This window comes from Cherax quadricarinatus, chromosome 93 (assembly GCF_038502225.1).
Source record: "Cherax quadricarinatus isolate ZL_2023a chromosome 93, ASM3850222v1, whole genome shotgun sequence".
NCBI classification, from domain to species: domain Eukaryota; kingdom Metazoa; phylum Arthropoda; class Malacostraca; order Decapoda; family Parastacidae; genus Cherax; species Cherax quadricarinatus.
The window spans coordinates 2,851,575-2,867,041 of NC_091384.1; the positions used below are offsets into that span (position 1 = coordinate 2,851,575).

At 38.2% G+C, this 15,467-nt stretch overlaps 1 protein-coding gene across 5 annotated transcripts in view; it reads right to left on the minus strand.

Moving 5' to 3' along the window:
* Positions 1-15,467, minus strand: part of LOC128703437 (WD repeat-containing protein 44) — a 68,940-nt gene that overhangs the window by 17,610 nt on the left and 35,863 nt on the right. For 2 of the 5 annotated variants that reach the window (XM_070104620.1, XM_070104618.1), the window contains 4 exons: positions 14,817-14,933; positions 4,457-4,558; positions 2,024-2,174; positions 1,525-1,594 (listed from right to left, as the gene is read on the minus strand). In XM_070104620.1, the coding sequence (XP_069960721.1) occupies positions 1,525-1,594; positions 2,024-2,174; positions 4,457-4,558; positions 14,817-14,933 (440 nt within the window). The remainder of the gene's footprint in view (positions 1-1,524; positions 1,595-2,023; positions 2,175-4,456; positions 4,559-14,816; positions 14,934-15,467) is intronic. The other 3 variants (XM_070104622.1, XM_070104621.1, XM_070104619.1) reach the window with 2 other exon arrangements.

Genomic DNA, 15,467 nt, shown 5'->3' on the forward strand with positions numbered 1-15,467 from the left:
TTGTTCCCATAAGGAATATTGTGAAGTTGATTAGTCCATTTCAGACCCCCAAACATACACGTACAAACGCATTTACATAAATACACTTACACAATTGGTCGTATTGGGAGGTGATCGTTAAGCATGGGTCCACTGTAATTAAAATTTACCACTCTATAACCTATGTCTAGTTTTAAATAGTGTGGAGGCATCAGGATTAGTCTCCCCGAAATACCCCGGCATGTTTGTGGCTTTCTTTGTAAACCACACATTGTAACCTTTGCAAAGAAATAAAATTTGTATTTGTACAGTGGTACCTCGAGTTTCAAACAGCTCCGAACCAGAGCAATTATGTAAGTTTATTTTGTAAGTGCTTTTGTAAGTGCTTTTGTAAGTGTATTTTTGGGGTCTGAAATGGGCAAATCTTATTTACATTATTCCTTATGGGAACAAATTCGTTCGGTATCGGCACTCGAACAGCCTTCTGGAATGAGTTGAGTTCATGTTGCAAGGTACCACTGTACGAATTTGTATTTTTGTTTGTGGCTTAATCATCAGGACTGATAAAGCCACAAGTGGCAAAACGTTTTCTCAATAAATATTTTGATTTTTCGTATGTGTTTTATTCTTACAACTTTACACAAATAACCACACATAGATAGAAACTCATGATGATGTTTCAGTCTGACTTGGACCATTAACCCGTAAACGGTCCAAACGTATATATACGTTTTTTCAACATTTGAAAGCATGTAAAAAAAAGTAGATCTACTTTTTTTTTGTTACATTAGAAAATATGTAAAAAAAACGTAGGTCTACTTTTGTAGCACTACACATGTGAACGTAGATCTGCTTGGACCGTTTACGGGTTAACTAGTATGTGATTGGTTAATGGACCAAATCAGACCGAAATGTCGTCGTAAGTTTCTTTCTCCTGTGTGCGGGTTATCTGTGTATTGTTTCAGTCGTGGTATTGTGCCTTTTTGTTCTTTCTTACAACTTGCTTGTAAGATGAAATGCTCTTACATAAATAACTTCAGAGGAGTTATAAAGAACCTGAGTGTGCTTTCCTTGCTTCTTCTGAGGATGTGCGTGTGCACGCACGCTAGTGCTTGGGAAATGCAACTCTGTTTGTAGGTTGGGCACCTACTGTAAAAACAAAAGCTACTGTAAAAACAAAAGCTACTGTAAAAACAAAAGCTACTGTAAAAACAAAAGCTACTGTAAAAACAAAAGCTACTGTAAAAACAAAAGCTACTGTAAAAACAAAAGCTACTGTAGAAACAAAAGCTACTGTAGAAACAAAAGTTACTGTAGAAACAAAAGTTACTGTAGAAACAAAAGTTACTGTAGAAACAAAAGCTACTGTAGAAACAAAAGCTACTGTAGAAACAAAAGCTACTGTAGAAACAAAAGCTACTGTAGAAACAAAAGTTACTGTAGAAACAAAAGCTACTGTAGAAACAAAAGCTACTGTAGAAACAAAAGCTAGTGTAGAAACAAGAGTTCAAGCAAAACTTTTCATTCCATCCACACTTTCCGTACCTGCAATTTCCTGGACGTACATAAGGTTATCAAACTCAAGTGGACCTTTGTGGCTGTGGGCAGTCTTGATCTGTGAATTCAAATATAGAATCTTCACTTTAAACTGTACAAGTAAAGGAAGTTACATTTACAGCTGTCCCTACAAATTTAAACAAACTGAAAATTATTAAAAATAATATATGTGATAATCTAACAAAAACTCAGTGTTTTTTTTTTTTTTGAATTCAAAATTTAAACCAAATGATTCAAATTCAACCACTGATATTAACAGCAACATTTAACTGTACAGAAGACTTAAGAGTCATAATACAGTCTTTGTAACAATTAACAATTAACTTGTATTTACAAGAGGAAGCTTATGACATGGTTTCAGTCCATCCTGAACCATCGTCAGGTTAAGTCATAGTCGTGACCTGAGAATAAGCCAGGACAGACTGAAGCACTTTCATAACCTTCCTCTCTGTGGGTCATTTCTGTGTCTGTACATAACGAGCTTTACCTTGACATAGTGCATTGTGTCATGGGCCGGCGCATCATCTTCAAAAACGTCTTTCTCTTCTCGATGTCTGTGAGAGACTTCATGGGCTAGTGAACGTGCTTTGTTCACAGCAGATTCCATTTTTCTTCCTAAGAATTTCTTCAGCTGTGAACTGCAAAAACAATAACATGAGTAGTTTTTTTAACACGCTGACTGTCTCCCAGCAGGGTGACCCAAACAAGAAGAAATGTTTTCATAAAGCAATTCTTCATTTTAGATTTAGTAATTTATACAGGAGACGGGGTTACTAGCACCTTGTTCCCGGCACTTTAGTAGGGCTTACAGAGGAAGGGTTCTCATCCATTTCCATATGGAGATGAGTATAATATATTAAGTTTACAAAATGAGAATATTTCTTTATGAAGCTCATAATACATTAAACATTCCATTCAGGATCTGAAGGTAAACGTAAGTAGTGAATTTTAATTTATATATTCAAAGGCATACACAAATAAATCAATTGCCCAGTCAACAAGAAATATGTAAGAAGTACCCAAGACTTGAGTCCTGGAGGAAGGAGGTACAGTGCCTGCACTCTGAAGGAGGGGTCTGGGATATTTGCTGTTTAGAGTGATATCTTAAACTGTCATAGCCGAACACCTTTGGCAAGACAGTGATAGTGTGAATGATGGTGAAAGTGTTTCTTTTCTGGGTCATCTTGCCTTGGTGGGATATGGCTGATTCATTGAAAAGAAAAAAATGTATATACAGCTTCTCACTTAGCGATGTACTCGTTTACCAATGACTCGGACTTACGACGGTCTCTCTGATCAGTATGCATATCTAAATAATGTATATTAGAGCTGATGTCCTCTACTCTTTTTATTACAATATACAGTACACTACTGTATAAACATTTAAAAATATACCAGAAATGTTATAAATGATGCAAAGGTGACAGTAAAGCGATATCGAAGATGGTTGACACAAACCCACTACCATTACAATACAGTGGACCCCCGCTTAACGATCACCTCCAAATGCGACCAATTATGTAAGTGTATTTATGTAAGTGCGTTTGTACGTGTATGTTTGGGGGTCTGAAATGGACTAATCTACTTCACAATATTCCTTATGGGAAAAAATTCGGTCAGTACTGGCACCTGAACATACTACTGGAATGAAAAAAGTTCGTTAACCGGGGGTCCACTGTATGCTCCTCACTTATCGATGAATTCATTTACTGACATGGTCTTAGGAACGGCACTCCGTCGTTAAGTGAGAGGTTGTACATATATTTTTTAACAAACCTGTTGTCTACCTGTTGTTAATTTCCACAGGCTCCTGACTTCATGCACATATGATACTGGCACTTTGGAACTAATCAATTACCTATAAACGATGATCCAAAGTTACAATTTCTGAAAATTTTCAAACGAAAATTCCTTTTAAGTCATTTTCTCATTCTTTTACCAAATGCATTCATACACTGTGTGTGTTTATTTTATGTATGTGAAGAGAACTCAGATTTATTTGTCAGAGATCGGTAAAGAAAGGCATATTCTTTCAACTTGTATTGTTCACTGTTCTTGTTTATTATTGCATCAAGTCATGTAACTAGCTCACTGTTCTTGTCTATCACTGCATCAAGTCATGTACCTAGCTCACTGTTCTTGTCTATCACTGCATCAAGTCATGTACCTAGCTCACTGTTCTTGTCTATCATTGCATCAAGTCATGTAACTAGCTCACTGTTTTTGTCTATCATTGCATCAAGTCATGGACCTAGCTCACTGTTCTTGTCTATCACTGCATCAAGTCATGGACCTAGCTCACTGTTCTTGTCTATCACTGCATCAAGTCATGGACCTAGCTCACTGTTCTTGTCTATCATTTCTTCAATTCAAAATAGAAATATCGAGATACTTTTTCACATTTTCTTTATCACACTAACTGACCAGGATGTTGACCCAAAAAAAAGAAGAAACGCATTCACTATCATTCATTCAATGGTTGTCTTGCCACGAGTATGTTGACATCACAGTTCAAACAACCTTCCAAACAGCAACATTCTCAACTCCTCCTACTCCTAAGCCTCCTCCTCTTCTTCCTACTCCTACTCCTCCTTTAAATCCCGTGGCTCAGTTGGCAGCGCACTCAGCTCACACACTGAGTGTCTGGGGTTTGATCCCTGGTACATGTGGAAACGTTAGGCATGTTTCCTTACACCTGCTGTCCCTGTTCACCTAGATACTTGGGTGTTAGCAGACTGGTGTGTGTGGCATCCTGGGGAGTGGTAGTATACCTCAGAGAGTGCTCAGCTTTGAAATTGGATGAGGCAGGATAACAGTTCCTAGTCTGTAAAACAAAGCACTAAACCTACTAGGGTCATACAGCACTGTGATTTGTGCAAAAAAAAAAAAAGTAATTCAACACGGTGTAATATATACATACGTTTTCTTCTTAACGGCTGAACTGTCTATTTCCGGTAACTTCTTGATGTTGACATCCACGACACTCTCCTCGTCAGATTCTTGTCCATCAACATTGGAGTTACTGTCAAATATAATAACAGTTAAATCACTAAGCAATTACAAAGATCTTTCTTTCTTTCAACAAACCGGCCATATCCCACAAAAGTAGGATGGCCCAAAAAAGAATTGTTCTCACCATCATTCACACCATCACTGTCTTGCCAGAGGTGTGCAGTAGACAAGAAAAAAGGCAGAATATTTCAATCCCTACTCCACACAGTGTCCACACAGTGTCCACATAGACACTGTGTGGAGAAGGATCCCAGTGTGAAGATCAAAATATTCAATTTTATTTCTTGTTTGTTATCACAATGTGAGTTTTAAGTTACATTTTAATCATTACAGTATGGAAGAAACCCACACATAGAGGAAAACTTATGACAATATTTCGGTCTGATTTGGACCATTGACTAGTGACACTAACACATGAAGATGAGGGAGCCTTCTTCTTCATTACAGTACATCACTACGGGCACCACTAAACATTTACGAAAAGCTTTCAGTCTTTCTTTTTTTTTTTTTTTTGAAAACCTTGGCAGTGTCCACCAACAGAGGGTGACCCAAAGATAACTCATTCACCATTAATTATTCCTTAGCTGCCTCTGCAGAGGTGCAGAGACAACAACAACTAAAAAATCCATGCAACTGCAACAACTCCAGCCATCCTTAAGAGTGAAGGAGCTGTACTACCCACCTCCAGGACTCAAGTTCAGTTAACTGGTTTCCCTGAATCCCTTCATACTTATTAACTTGCCTGTACTCCAATGCCATGTCAAATCCCAAAAACTACTTGTGTCCACTTACTCATATTTAACACAATCACATAAGCCTGCTGGAAAAAGGCGCATGATAGTGTGGATAGGGATGTTGTTGTCTCCCAGATATACCTTACATTTCATGAGTTTCAAGAGTCTTACTACTTTCAGAGCCTATCCATGGGCCAGGCTTGAATACACCTGATCATTTTATTGCTCCTCCCCACTCGAGCTCTCCCATCTATTTACAATTGCATTCACTCAGTGCTAGGCCATCTAGCTCCCTTTCATTTGTAATATTAAAATATTTTTTTCTGAAAATATGTATTACACACACATTCAAACAATCCCATTTTAAACAACTTTCATTTTTACTGTAATTATATAAAGTACAAAAAAGGGGATTATTAGTTCTTTCTTCCATGCACATTAATTGCCTTCTATAACATGCACTGCTTTTAAGAGAAGAATTCTAACCCACTTCATTATGGAATAAAAAATGAAACACTACAGGGATAAATAAATAAATATACACATACACACACACACTATTTTTTGCTTAGATACCCACAGGGCATAATAGTATTTAAAAACTGCCATGGGCGTGCTTGCAAGACACCAAAAACTGACGTGTGTGTGCAACACCAAAAACTGACACGTGTGTACGATTACAACACCAAAATATTGTTAGGACATTTATTAGGGAGACATTTCCACCGAAGAAGACCCAGACTTCTCATTCTGATAATAACTCATCAATACATAAGAAATCAATCCTATGTATACTGCATCAACACCCTATTCACCACAGGAAAACATCTCGTCAATAACAGTCCCAGCACTGCATCTGTCTCTTAAATACACACAGACGAACACACACAGGCAATATTAAATGCAAGTACACACAATATTGGAAGATTTACTTCTCATCATACATGTTCACGAAACGAAAAAAACAGCAGCAATCCTTCCAGGGTGCAAAACATTTAACAACTACCATTCCACACTATCATAACAACAGGGTAGTACCACCTTGAGGTGGTTGCTGTCTACCCATTATATACAGTATGTATATGAAATAGTACTTATATATACATACAAACATGTCATTTAAATTTCATAAGCTGGATGGATAAATAAGGCCTGGTCACAGACTGGGCTGCAGGGGCATCAACCCTTGGTACCCTCTCCAGGTACACTCTAGATGGAAGAGCCTGTTGGTGACCAGTTTGAGAATTAAGTTCGCTAAGTTTAAGGTTCATCGAGTGCATACGGGTCATTTTGGCAGACTTTTACCATTACACAACCTGTCAAGGATACATTAATCCCAAAAATAGGAATTGCAGTCAACTCTGTGTATATACACGAGACATATACACCTCTCAGTGTATATATACAGATGCACACCTCCCAATGCATATACTCAGAGATACACACCTGATTAGCAATTGCTGGCACGTATATATATATAGTATACTACATATAAACATACTGACGACACTAAATAGTACATGTACAGTGGAACCTCAAAAATCGAACTGCTCCCAACACAACCAATTATGTAAGTGTATTTTTGTAAGTGCTTTTATAAGTGTATATTTGAGGGTCTGAAATGGACTAACCTAATTTACATTATTCCTTATGGGAATAAATTCATTCGGTAAAGGCACTCGAACAACCTTCTGGACCAAAGAAAGTTCAATATTTGAGGTTCCACTGTATATATCTACAGGAAAGCACTAAACCTGTAGGGATCATACAGCGCCTGCAGAATAGGAAGTATATAATCTGATTTGATTCAAAGAGATGGTAGCTTTAATTCCTTGGATCAAGAGCCCTTCACCAATGTATGCAATGCCCATCAAGGGACAAAACTGCAGAGCAAAAGTTGCAACAAACGGCTAATAACATTGAATAAACATTCAACGTAATTGGAAGGATAGTCAACCAATGAGCTTCAAGTTTCATTATGTATATTATTAATATAATGGACCTCAATATAATGGACCTCATTACAATGGATCTCAACATAACAGACTTCAATATAACGGACCTCAACATAACAGACCTCAACATATCGAACTTCAATACATGGACATCAATATAATGGACCTCAGTATAACAGATCTCAATATAATGGACCTCAACATAGTGAACCTCAATACACAGACATCAATGTAATTGACCTCAATATAACAGACCTCAACATAGCAAATTTCCATACACAGACATCAGTATAACTGACCTCAATATAATGGACCTCAATATAATGGACTTCAATATAATGGACCTTAATACAGTGTACCACAATATACAGTGGACCCCCGCATAACGATCACCTCCGAATGCGACCAATTATGTAAGTGTATTTATGTAAGTGTGTTTGTACGTGTATGTTTGGGGGTCTGAAATGGACTAATCTACTTCACAATATTCCTTATGGGAATAAATTCGGTCAGTACTGGCACCTGAACATACTTATGGAGTGAAAAAATATCGTTAACCGGGGGTCCACTGTAATGAGTTTGTCTAAATCCTCCTGATGTTCAATGACATCTTCCTCCGAATCAGTTATCCTACTTATTTTCGTGTCATCGGCAAATTTGCTCACATCACTAGTAGCTGTAACTGCTATTGAGAACCTGCACTCTATTTTGAATGTTTTATACACATTAGTTTGCCCAAAATGCACTGCATATTAACCCTTAAACGGTCCAAACGTATATATACGTTTTTTCAACATCTGAAAGTACGTAAAAAAATGTAGATCTTCTTTTTTGTTTTACATTTGAAAACGTGTAAAAAAAACTATTATCTACTTTTTTTTTGTTATATTTGAAAATATGTAAAAAAAAGTAGATCTACTTTTGTAGCTACGAATTTGAACGTCAATTTGTTTGGACCGTTTAAGGGTTAATGGCCTTGTTTTGTGCCTATGTTATATTACACGTAAGCTACGTCATTTTCGTATCACAAAGAAATAAAAATGTGTTATCTCGTATTAAGGCAGGGTGACACGGAGAAGAAAACACATACACCATCATTCACTCTATTGTTGTCTTTGCCACTGGAGCTATGACTTGACCCCTGCAACAACACTTAGGTGAGTACACACTTCACAAATCTTTTTTTCAACACACCAGCCAACTCCTTTTGAGGCAGGATAATTCAAAAAATAAGAAACACTTTCACCATCACTCGCCTCATCACTGTCGTGCCAGAGGTGCGGTGATATTACAGTTCGAAACTACAAGCATTCTATATGGAAAAAAAAAGAACCTGGGAGTAAAAACAAGCCAGGAGGACTTAATATGTTGGTCATTGGAATATGATAATGGTATACATATCTACTGCTTCTGTTGCTTTCTCTGCACTCGACTAAAGAAGCCTACTTTTTCTCCTTTCTTTCACTGCACCGGCCGTATCCCACTGAGGCAGGGTAGCCCAAAAAGAAAAACAAAAGTTTGTCTTCATAAATTTAGTAATATATACAGAAGAAGGGGTTACTAGCCCCTTGCTCCCGGCATTTTAGTAGTCTCTTATGACACACATGACTTACAGAAGAAGAATCCTGTTCCACTTCCCCATGGAGATATGAGGAAAGAAACAAGAACAAGAACTAGTAAGAAAAGAGAAGAAAACCCAGAGGGGTGTGTATATATATGCTTGTACATGTATGTGTAGTGTGACCTAAGAGTAAGTAGAAGTAGCAAGACGTACCTGAAATCTTGCATGTTTATGAGATGCCAGTAATTCTATCATCATGTAAAACAATTACAGGTTTCTGTTTTACACTCACTTGGCAGGACAGTAATACCTCCCTGGGTGGTTGTTGTCTACCAACCTACTACCACAGGACAGTAGTACCTCCCTGGGTGGTTGCTGTCTAACAACCTACTACCACAGGACGGTAGTACCTCCCTGAGTGGTTGCTGTCTAACAACCTACTACCACAGGATGGTAGTACCTCCCTGGGTGGTTGCTGTCTACCAACCTACTACCACAGGGTGGTAGTACCTCCCTGGGTGGTTGCTGTCTAACAACCTACTACCACAGGACGGTAGTACCTCCCTGGGTGGTTGCTGTCTAACAACCTACTACCTAGGAAAAAGCCTACTATGTAGGTGAAATATTTCAGAATAAAGATAGGTAACTGTTACACACTTGTAATAAAGTTGGTAGAATTACCGACAATATGTAAAGTAAAAGGACACAAGTGCAACTAATGTGACATTTATTATGGCAACGTTTCACTCTCCAGGAGCTTTATCAAGCCATTACCAGCTAATGGCTTGATAAAGCTCCTGGAGAGCGAAACGTTGCCACAATAAATGTCACATTAGTTGCACTTGTGTCCTTTTACTTTACATGTTACACACTTGTCTTACTCATCAGGGTGGTTATTTAGGTCATCGATGGAGAATACTATCCTCACTCTGGGTAACTCATTAATACATTCTACAATACTGCATTCAGTTTCAGTCATCATTATAAATGATGTAAATAAATTAGTCAGTTAGCAGTGCCTAAATAGTTACTTTGTTAGGTTTAAAGCCTGTCCTACCAGCTACACCAAGGTCATTAAGGTTTATCTATTACACAAGGGTCATTAAGGCTGGTTGGTTGGTTAATGGGGTTTCAAGACTATCTACTACACAAGGGTTATTAAGGCTGGTTGGTTGGTTAATGGGGTTTCAAGACTATCTACTACACAAGGGTCATTAAGGCTGGTTGGTTGGTTAATGGGGTTTCAAGACTATCTACTACACGAGGGTCATTAAGGCTGGTTGGTTGGTTAATGGGGTTTCAAGACTATCTACTACACGAGGGTCATTAAGGCTGGTTGGTTGGTTAATGGGGTTTCAAGACTATCTACTACACGAGGGTCATTAAGGCTGGTTGGTTGGTTAATGGGGTTTCAAGACTATCTACTACACGAGGGTCATTAAGGCTGGTTGGTTGGTTAATGGGGTTTGAAGACTATCTACTACATGAGGGTCATTAAGGCTGGTTGGTTGGTTAATGGGGTTTGAAGACTATCTACTACACGAGGGTCATTAAGGCTGGTTGGTTGGTTAATGGGGTTTCAAGACTATCTACTACACAAGGGTTATTAAGGCTGGTTGGTTGGTTAATGGGGTTTCAAGACTATCTACTACACGAGGGTCATTAAGGCTGGTTGGTTGGTTAATGGGGTTTGAAGACTATCTACTACACAAGGGTTATTAAGGCTGGTTGGTTGGTTAATGGGGTTTCAAGACTATCTACTACACGAGGGTCATTAAGGCTGGTTGGTTGGTTAATGGGGTTTCAAGACTATCTACTACACGAGGGTCATTAAGGCTACATGTCACCTGTACACCACCAGTCAAGAATACTTTAATACCTAGTATACAGACTAATGTAAACTTTTTCCTAAACACACTGGCAATTTCCCACCAAGGCAAAAAATACCCAAAAAAGAAGAAACACTTTCACCATCAATCACTCCATCACTGTCTTGCCAGAGGCATGCCAATACTACTAATATAAATTACACTCCTCTCAATGTATATGCCTTGATTAGAGCCTAGAGATGAAAATGATACCTAGAAAAAAACAATGCCTAGAGATGAAAATGATACCTAGAAAAAAACAATGCCTAGAGATGAAAATGATACCTAGAAAAAAACAATGCCTAGAGATGAAAATGATAACCTAGAAAAAAAAAATGAATTTAAAAATAAGAGGTAAATACAGTGGACCCCCGGTTAACGATATTTTTTCACTCCAGAAGTATGTTCAGGTGCCAGTACTGACCGAATTTGTTCCCATAAGGAATATTGTGAAGTAGATTAGTCCATTTCAGACCCCCAAACATACACGTACAAACGCACTTACATAAATACACTTACATAATTGGTCGCATTCGGAGGTGATCGTTATGCGGGGGTCCACTGTACTCTTGAACAATCTTTCCTTATTAGTTTATTATAATGAAGTTTACTTATACAAGCACTTCATTTTATCCAGAGATATGTCGATCTTAGATAAAATACAGGCGACCCCCTAAATTCATGAGAGTTACAGTCCCAGCAGTCTCATGGAATTCGCAAATACAAAATTTTGTCCAAAAAGTGTGGTCAGCAGCTACAGCCTGGTTGCTCAGGCCCTGACCCACCACAAGGCCTGGTCACAGACCGGGTCGTAGGGGCACTGACCTCCAAAACCCTCTCCGGGTATGTTACGGAGACCATCTCTCTTTAAATTTTTGTTTTAGTATTTTTTTCATTGTAATATCTTTAAATGGCATGTGAGCGCTTGTGAATTTACTGAAAGAACAGGTACTCAAAAATTTGTAAAATTCCAAATTCCATTATTATTATTTTTTATTAACCTGGTTAACCCGTAAACGGTCCAAGCAGATCTACGTTCACATGTGTAGCGCTACACAAGCAGATCTACGTTCACATGTGTAGCGCTACACAAGCAGATCTACGTTCACACGTGTAGCGCTACACAAGCAGATCTACGTTCACATGTGTAGCGCTACACAAGCAGATCTACGTTCACACGTGTAGCGCTACACAAGCAGATCTACGTTCACATGTGTAGCGCTACACAAGCAGATCTACGTTCACACGTGTAGCGCTACACAAGCAGATCTACGTTCACACGTGTAGCGCTACACAAGCAGATCTACGTTCACATGTGTAGCGCTACACAAGCAGATCTACGTTCACATGTGTAGCGCTACACAAGCAGATCTACGTTCACATGTGTAGCGCTACACAAGCAGATCTACGTTCACATGTGTAGCGCTACACAAGCAGATCTAAGTTTTTTACATATTTTCAAATATAACAAAAAAAAAGTTGATCAAAGATTTTTTTACAAATTTTCAAAAAAACAAAAAGAAGATCTACTTTTTTTACATACCTTCAAATGTTGAAAAAACGTATATATACGTTTGGACCGTTTACGGGTTAATTGGCATGTGAGCGCTTGTGAATTTACTGAAAGAACAGGTGCTCAAAAATTTGTAAAATTCCAAATTCCATTATTATTATTATTTTTCACAAGAAACAATGTCTAGAGGAAAGACATATTTGGGAGAGAGGGACAATTTAGATGTCATACACAAAACCAGAATAAGCAAGAAAATTTGTGAACAACTGAGACTATTCACGATACCCTTCAATAAAAACGTAAAAGAGAATCGTGCGAGTTACAAGCTTTGTGTTTACTTTAAGATTCAGCGATCAGATATAACTCACCAAAGTGGAATTATTGTGGGAAAATTGTGGGAAAATTATTGTGGGAAAATTGTGGGAAAATTATTGTGGGAAAATTGTGGGAAAATTATTGTGGGAACATTATTGTGGGAACATTATTGTGGGAAAATTGTTGTGGGAAAATTGTTGTGGGAAAATTATTGTGGGAAAATTGTGGGAAAATTGTGGGAACATTATTGTGGGAACATTATTGTGGGAAAATTATTGTGGGAAAATTGTTGTGGGAAAATTATTGTGGGAAAATTGTGGGAAAATTAATGTGGGAAAATTGTGGGAAAATTGTGGGAAAATTATTGTGGGAACATTATTGTGGGAACATTATTGTGGGAAAATTATTGTGGGAAAATTGTTGTGGGAAAATTATTGTGGGAAAGTTGTGGGAAAATTAATGTGGGAAAATTATTGTGGGAAAATTATTGTGGGAAAATTATTGTAGGAAAATAGTGCGAGTCCAATTGAGCAAAATATACTTAAAATTGTGCTATTGTTCACCTGGCTACCTCACTTTTGACTCACGAAATTGTAATGACACGATTGCAAACAAACCATACCACGGGCGGGACTGAACCCGCGGTCAGATGTTCATCTTGTCAGACACTGCAACACGTGGCATCTTGGTACAGAAAACACCTTGGACAACCTTTTCAAGTGAGAATTGTTGGATGGTTTACCTCACTTTTGAACAAAAAAAAAAAAAAAAAAATTCCTACACAGTAAACTGTGTCTAGTTGTTAAGCTGTGTATATAAGCATTAGGATTAGTCTGCCCGAAATGCACCGTATGCTACTGACTTTCTTTTGTGCTTAACAATACTTTACTACATGTAAATACTTAACAATACTTTACTACATGTAAAGTGCATTTTACAATACTGAAGAAAGAAATAAAGTTTACTTAATTGAGAGGTAAACTGAGATGAAAGTTCCCCAGAAGTAGAGTGCCACCTTCAGCCTGATAGACAGCACCACAATTAGCAGATGAAGGGTCAAGCCGCCTCCGCTACTTTGGCTGAATGACCCCCTACAAGTTTAGTGCTTCGTGAAATACAGCAGAGAGAAATTCACAAAAACTTAACCCATAAATTGGAAATAAATTTTTATACAATTTGTTTGAGCGTGTTAGATCAGAGTAAGTGGAGGCGAGTGGTTTTGTGAGGCTTCACACGCTGTTGGAGTGTGAGCGAGGTAACATTTATGAAGCGATTCAGGGAAATCAATCAGCCAGAGTTGAGTCCTGAAGGAAATCAATCAGCCAGAGTTGAGTCCTGAAGGAAATCAATCAGCCAGAGTTGAGTCCTGAAGGAAATCAATCAGCCAGAGTTGAGTCCTGAAGGAAATCAATCAGCCAGAGTTGAGTCCTGAAGGAAATCAATCAGCCAGAGTTGAGTCCTGAAGGAAATCAATCAGCCAGAGTTGAGTCCTGAAGGAAATCAATCAGCCAGAGTTGAGTCCTGAAGGAAATCAATCAGACAGAGTTGAGTCCTGAAGGAAATCAATCAGCCAGAGTTGAGTCCTGAAGGAAATCAATCAGCCAGAGTTGAGTCCTGAAGGAAATCAATCAGCCAGAGTTGAGTCCTGAAGGTGGGAAGTACAGTGCCTGCACTCTGGTTAATTTAGCATCTTAATTATGTACTTTATACCCATCCTGTGAAGAAAGTCTAAGGATTACAGAGGCACATAATTGAACTCTAAAGGATGGAGCTGAATGTTGCAGTTTGGATGACCATCTGAATGGTGATGTCACCATGCTTTTGGCAAGACAGCAACTGAATGACTGATGGTTAATGTGTTTCTTTTTTGGGGGGGGTCACTATCTCATTTTGAGAAGGCCACTATAGAAAAATAGACACATACGTAGTATAATGCAGTACTTTATTAACTATTTCACCCACACAATGGGCTTTACTGCCCACTGTGTGGGCAAAATATAGTCAATAAAGGATTGCAATATATACTACATTTGTGCCTGTTTTCCTATCATGCCAGTATTTTATACCATTTATCTCCAGACAGCCAGCATGTTAAAAAAAAAATGAGATTTTGGCTAGTGATGGACCATTATGAAGTCCCAACCCTATGGTCCAGGATGAACCAACCCATCTAAAAATTGATCTCCAATTCGTGGGTTAGTTACAAACTATTCCAGCCATCATGGTCCTCTAACCATTATCCTTCTCAACAGAAAGCAGTACCACGGATATCGTTATTCAGGGGTATAGGGATCTACACCTTTCTACAAATCCACGACTTACATTGTTCGTGTTGACTCAAGACTCCCATTAGACAAGCAGCTTTGTCTGGACTCAAAGGTCCATTGTTCTTTGTATTCCTTTGTATTCCTTAGTGTTCCATTGCATGACACACTTCTTCTGGTAGAAAATGAGAGACAAAAAAGGCTACAAACAGTTATGTACATGTATTCTGTAGCTAGGTACAGTAAGATCTATGTATACTTTATCTGGGTACAGTAAGATCTATGTATACTTCGTCTAAGTACAGCAAGATCCACTTCTCATACTTAGCAGATGGAGGATCGAGCCTCTGACACTCCTTGCGCTGGATGACCCACACGGGTTTTGACACTCCTTGTGCTGGATGACCCACACGTGTTTATCACTTCACATGCATGTAAATATAATATCTCACATTTCAAAGACTTTTATTAAGTATTCCATTATAAAGGAGAGATAGAGCTACTGTATAAATTCAGATCTCTCTCTTATAAAGAAATACATGCAGTACAATTTTTTGCAAATGCAACTGCAAAAAAGTGCATCCAAAATTGAAAAGTACATACCATGGAAGCCTTTTTACATGCTATACAGATGTGGATGCTCTTTTTCAGTTGAATTTAAAATAGCCACGGAACAGGTGGGGTTTGAACTCATGGCAAGTCAAAAAAC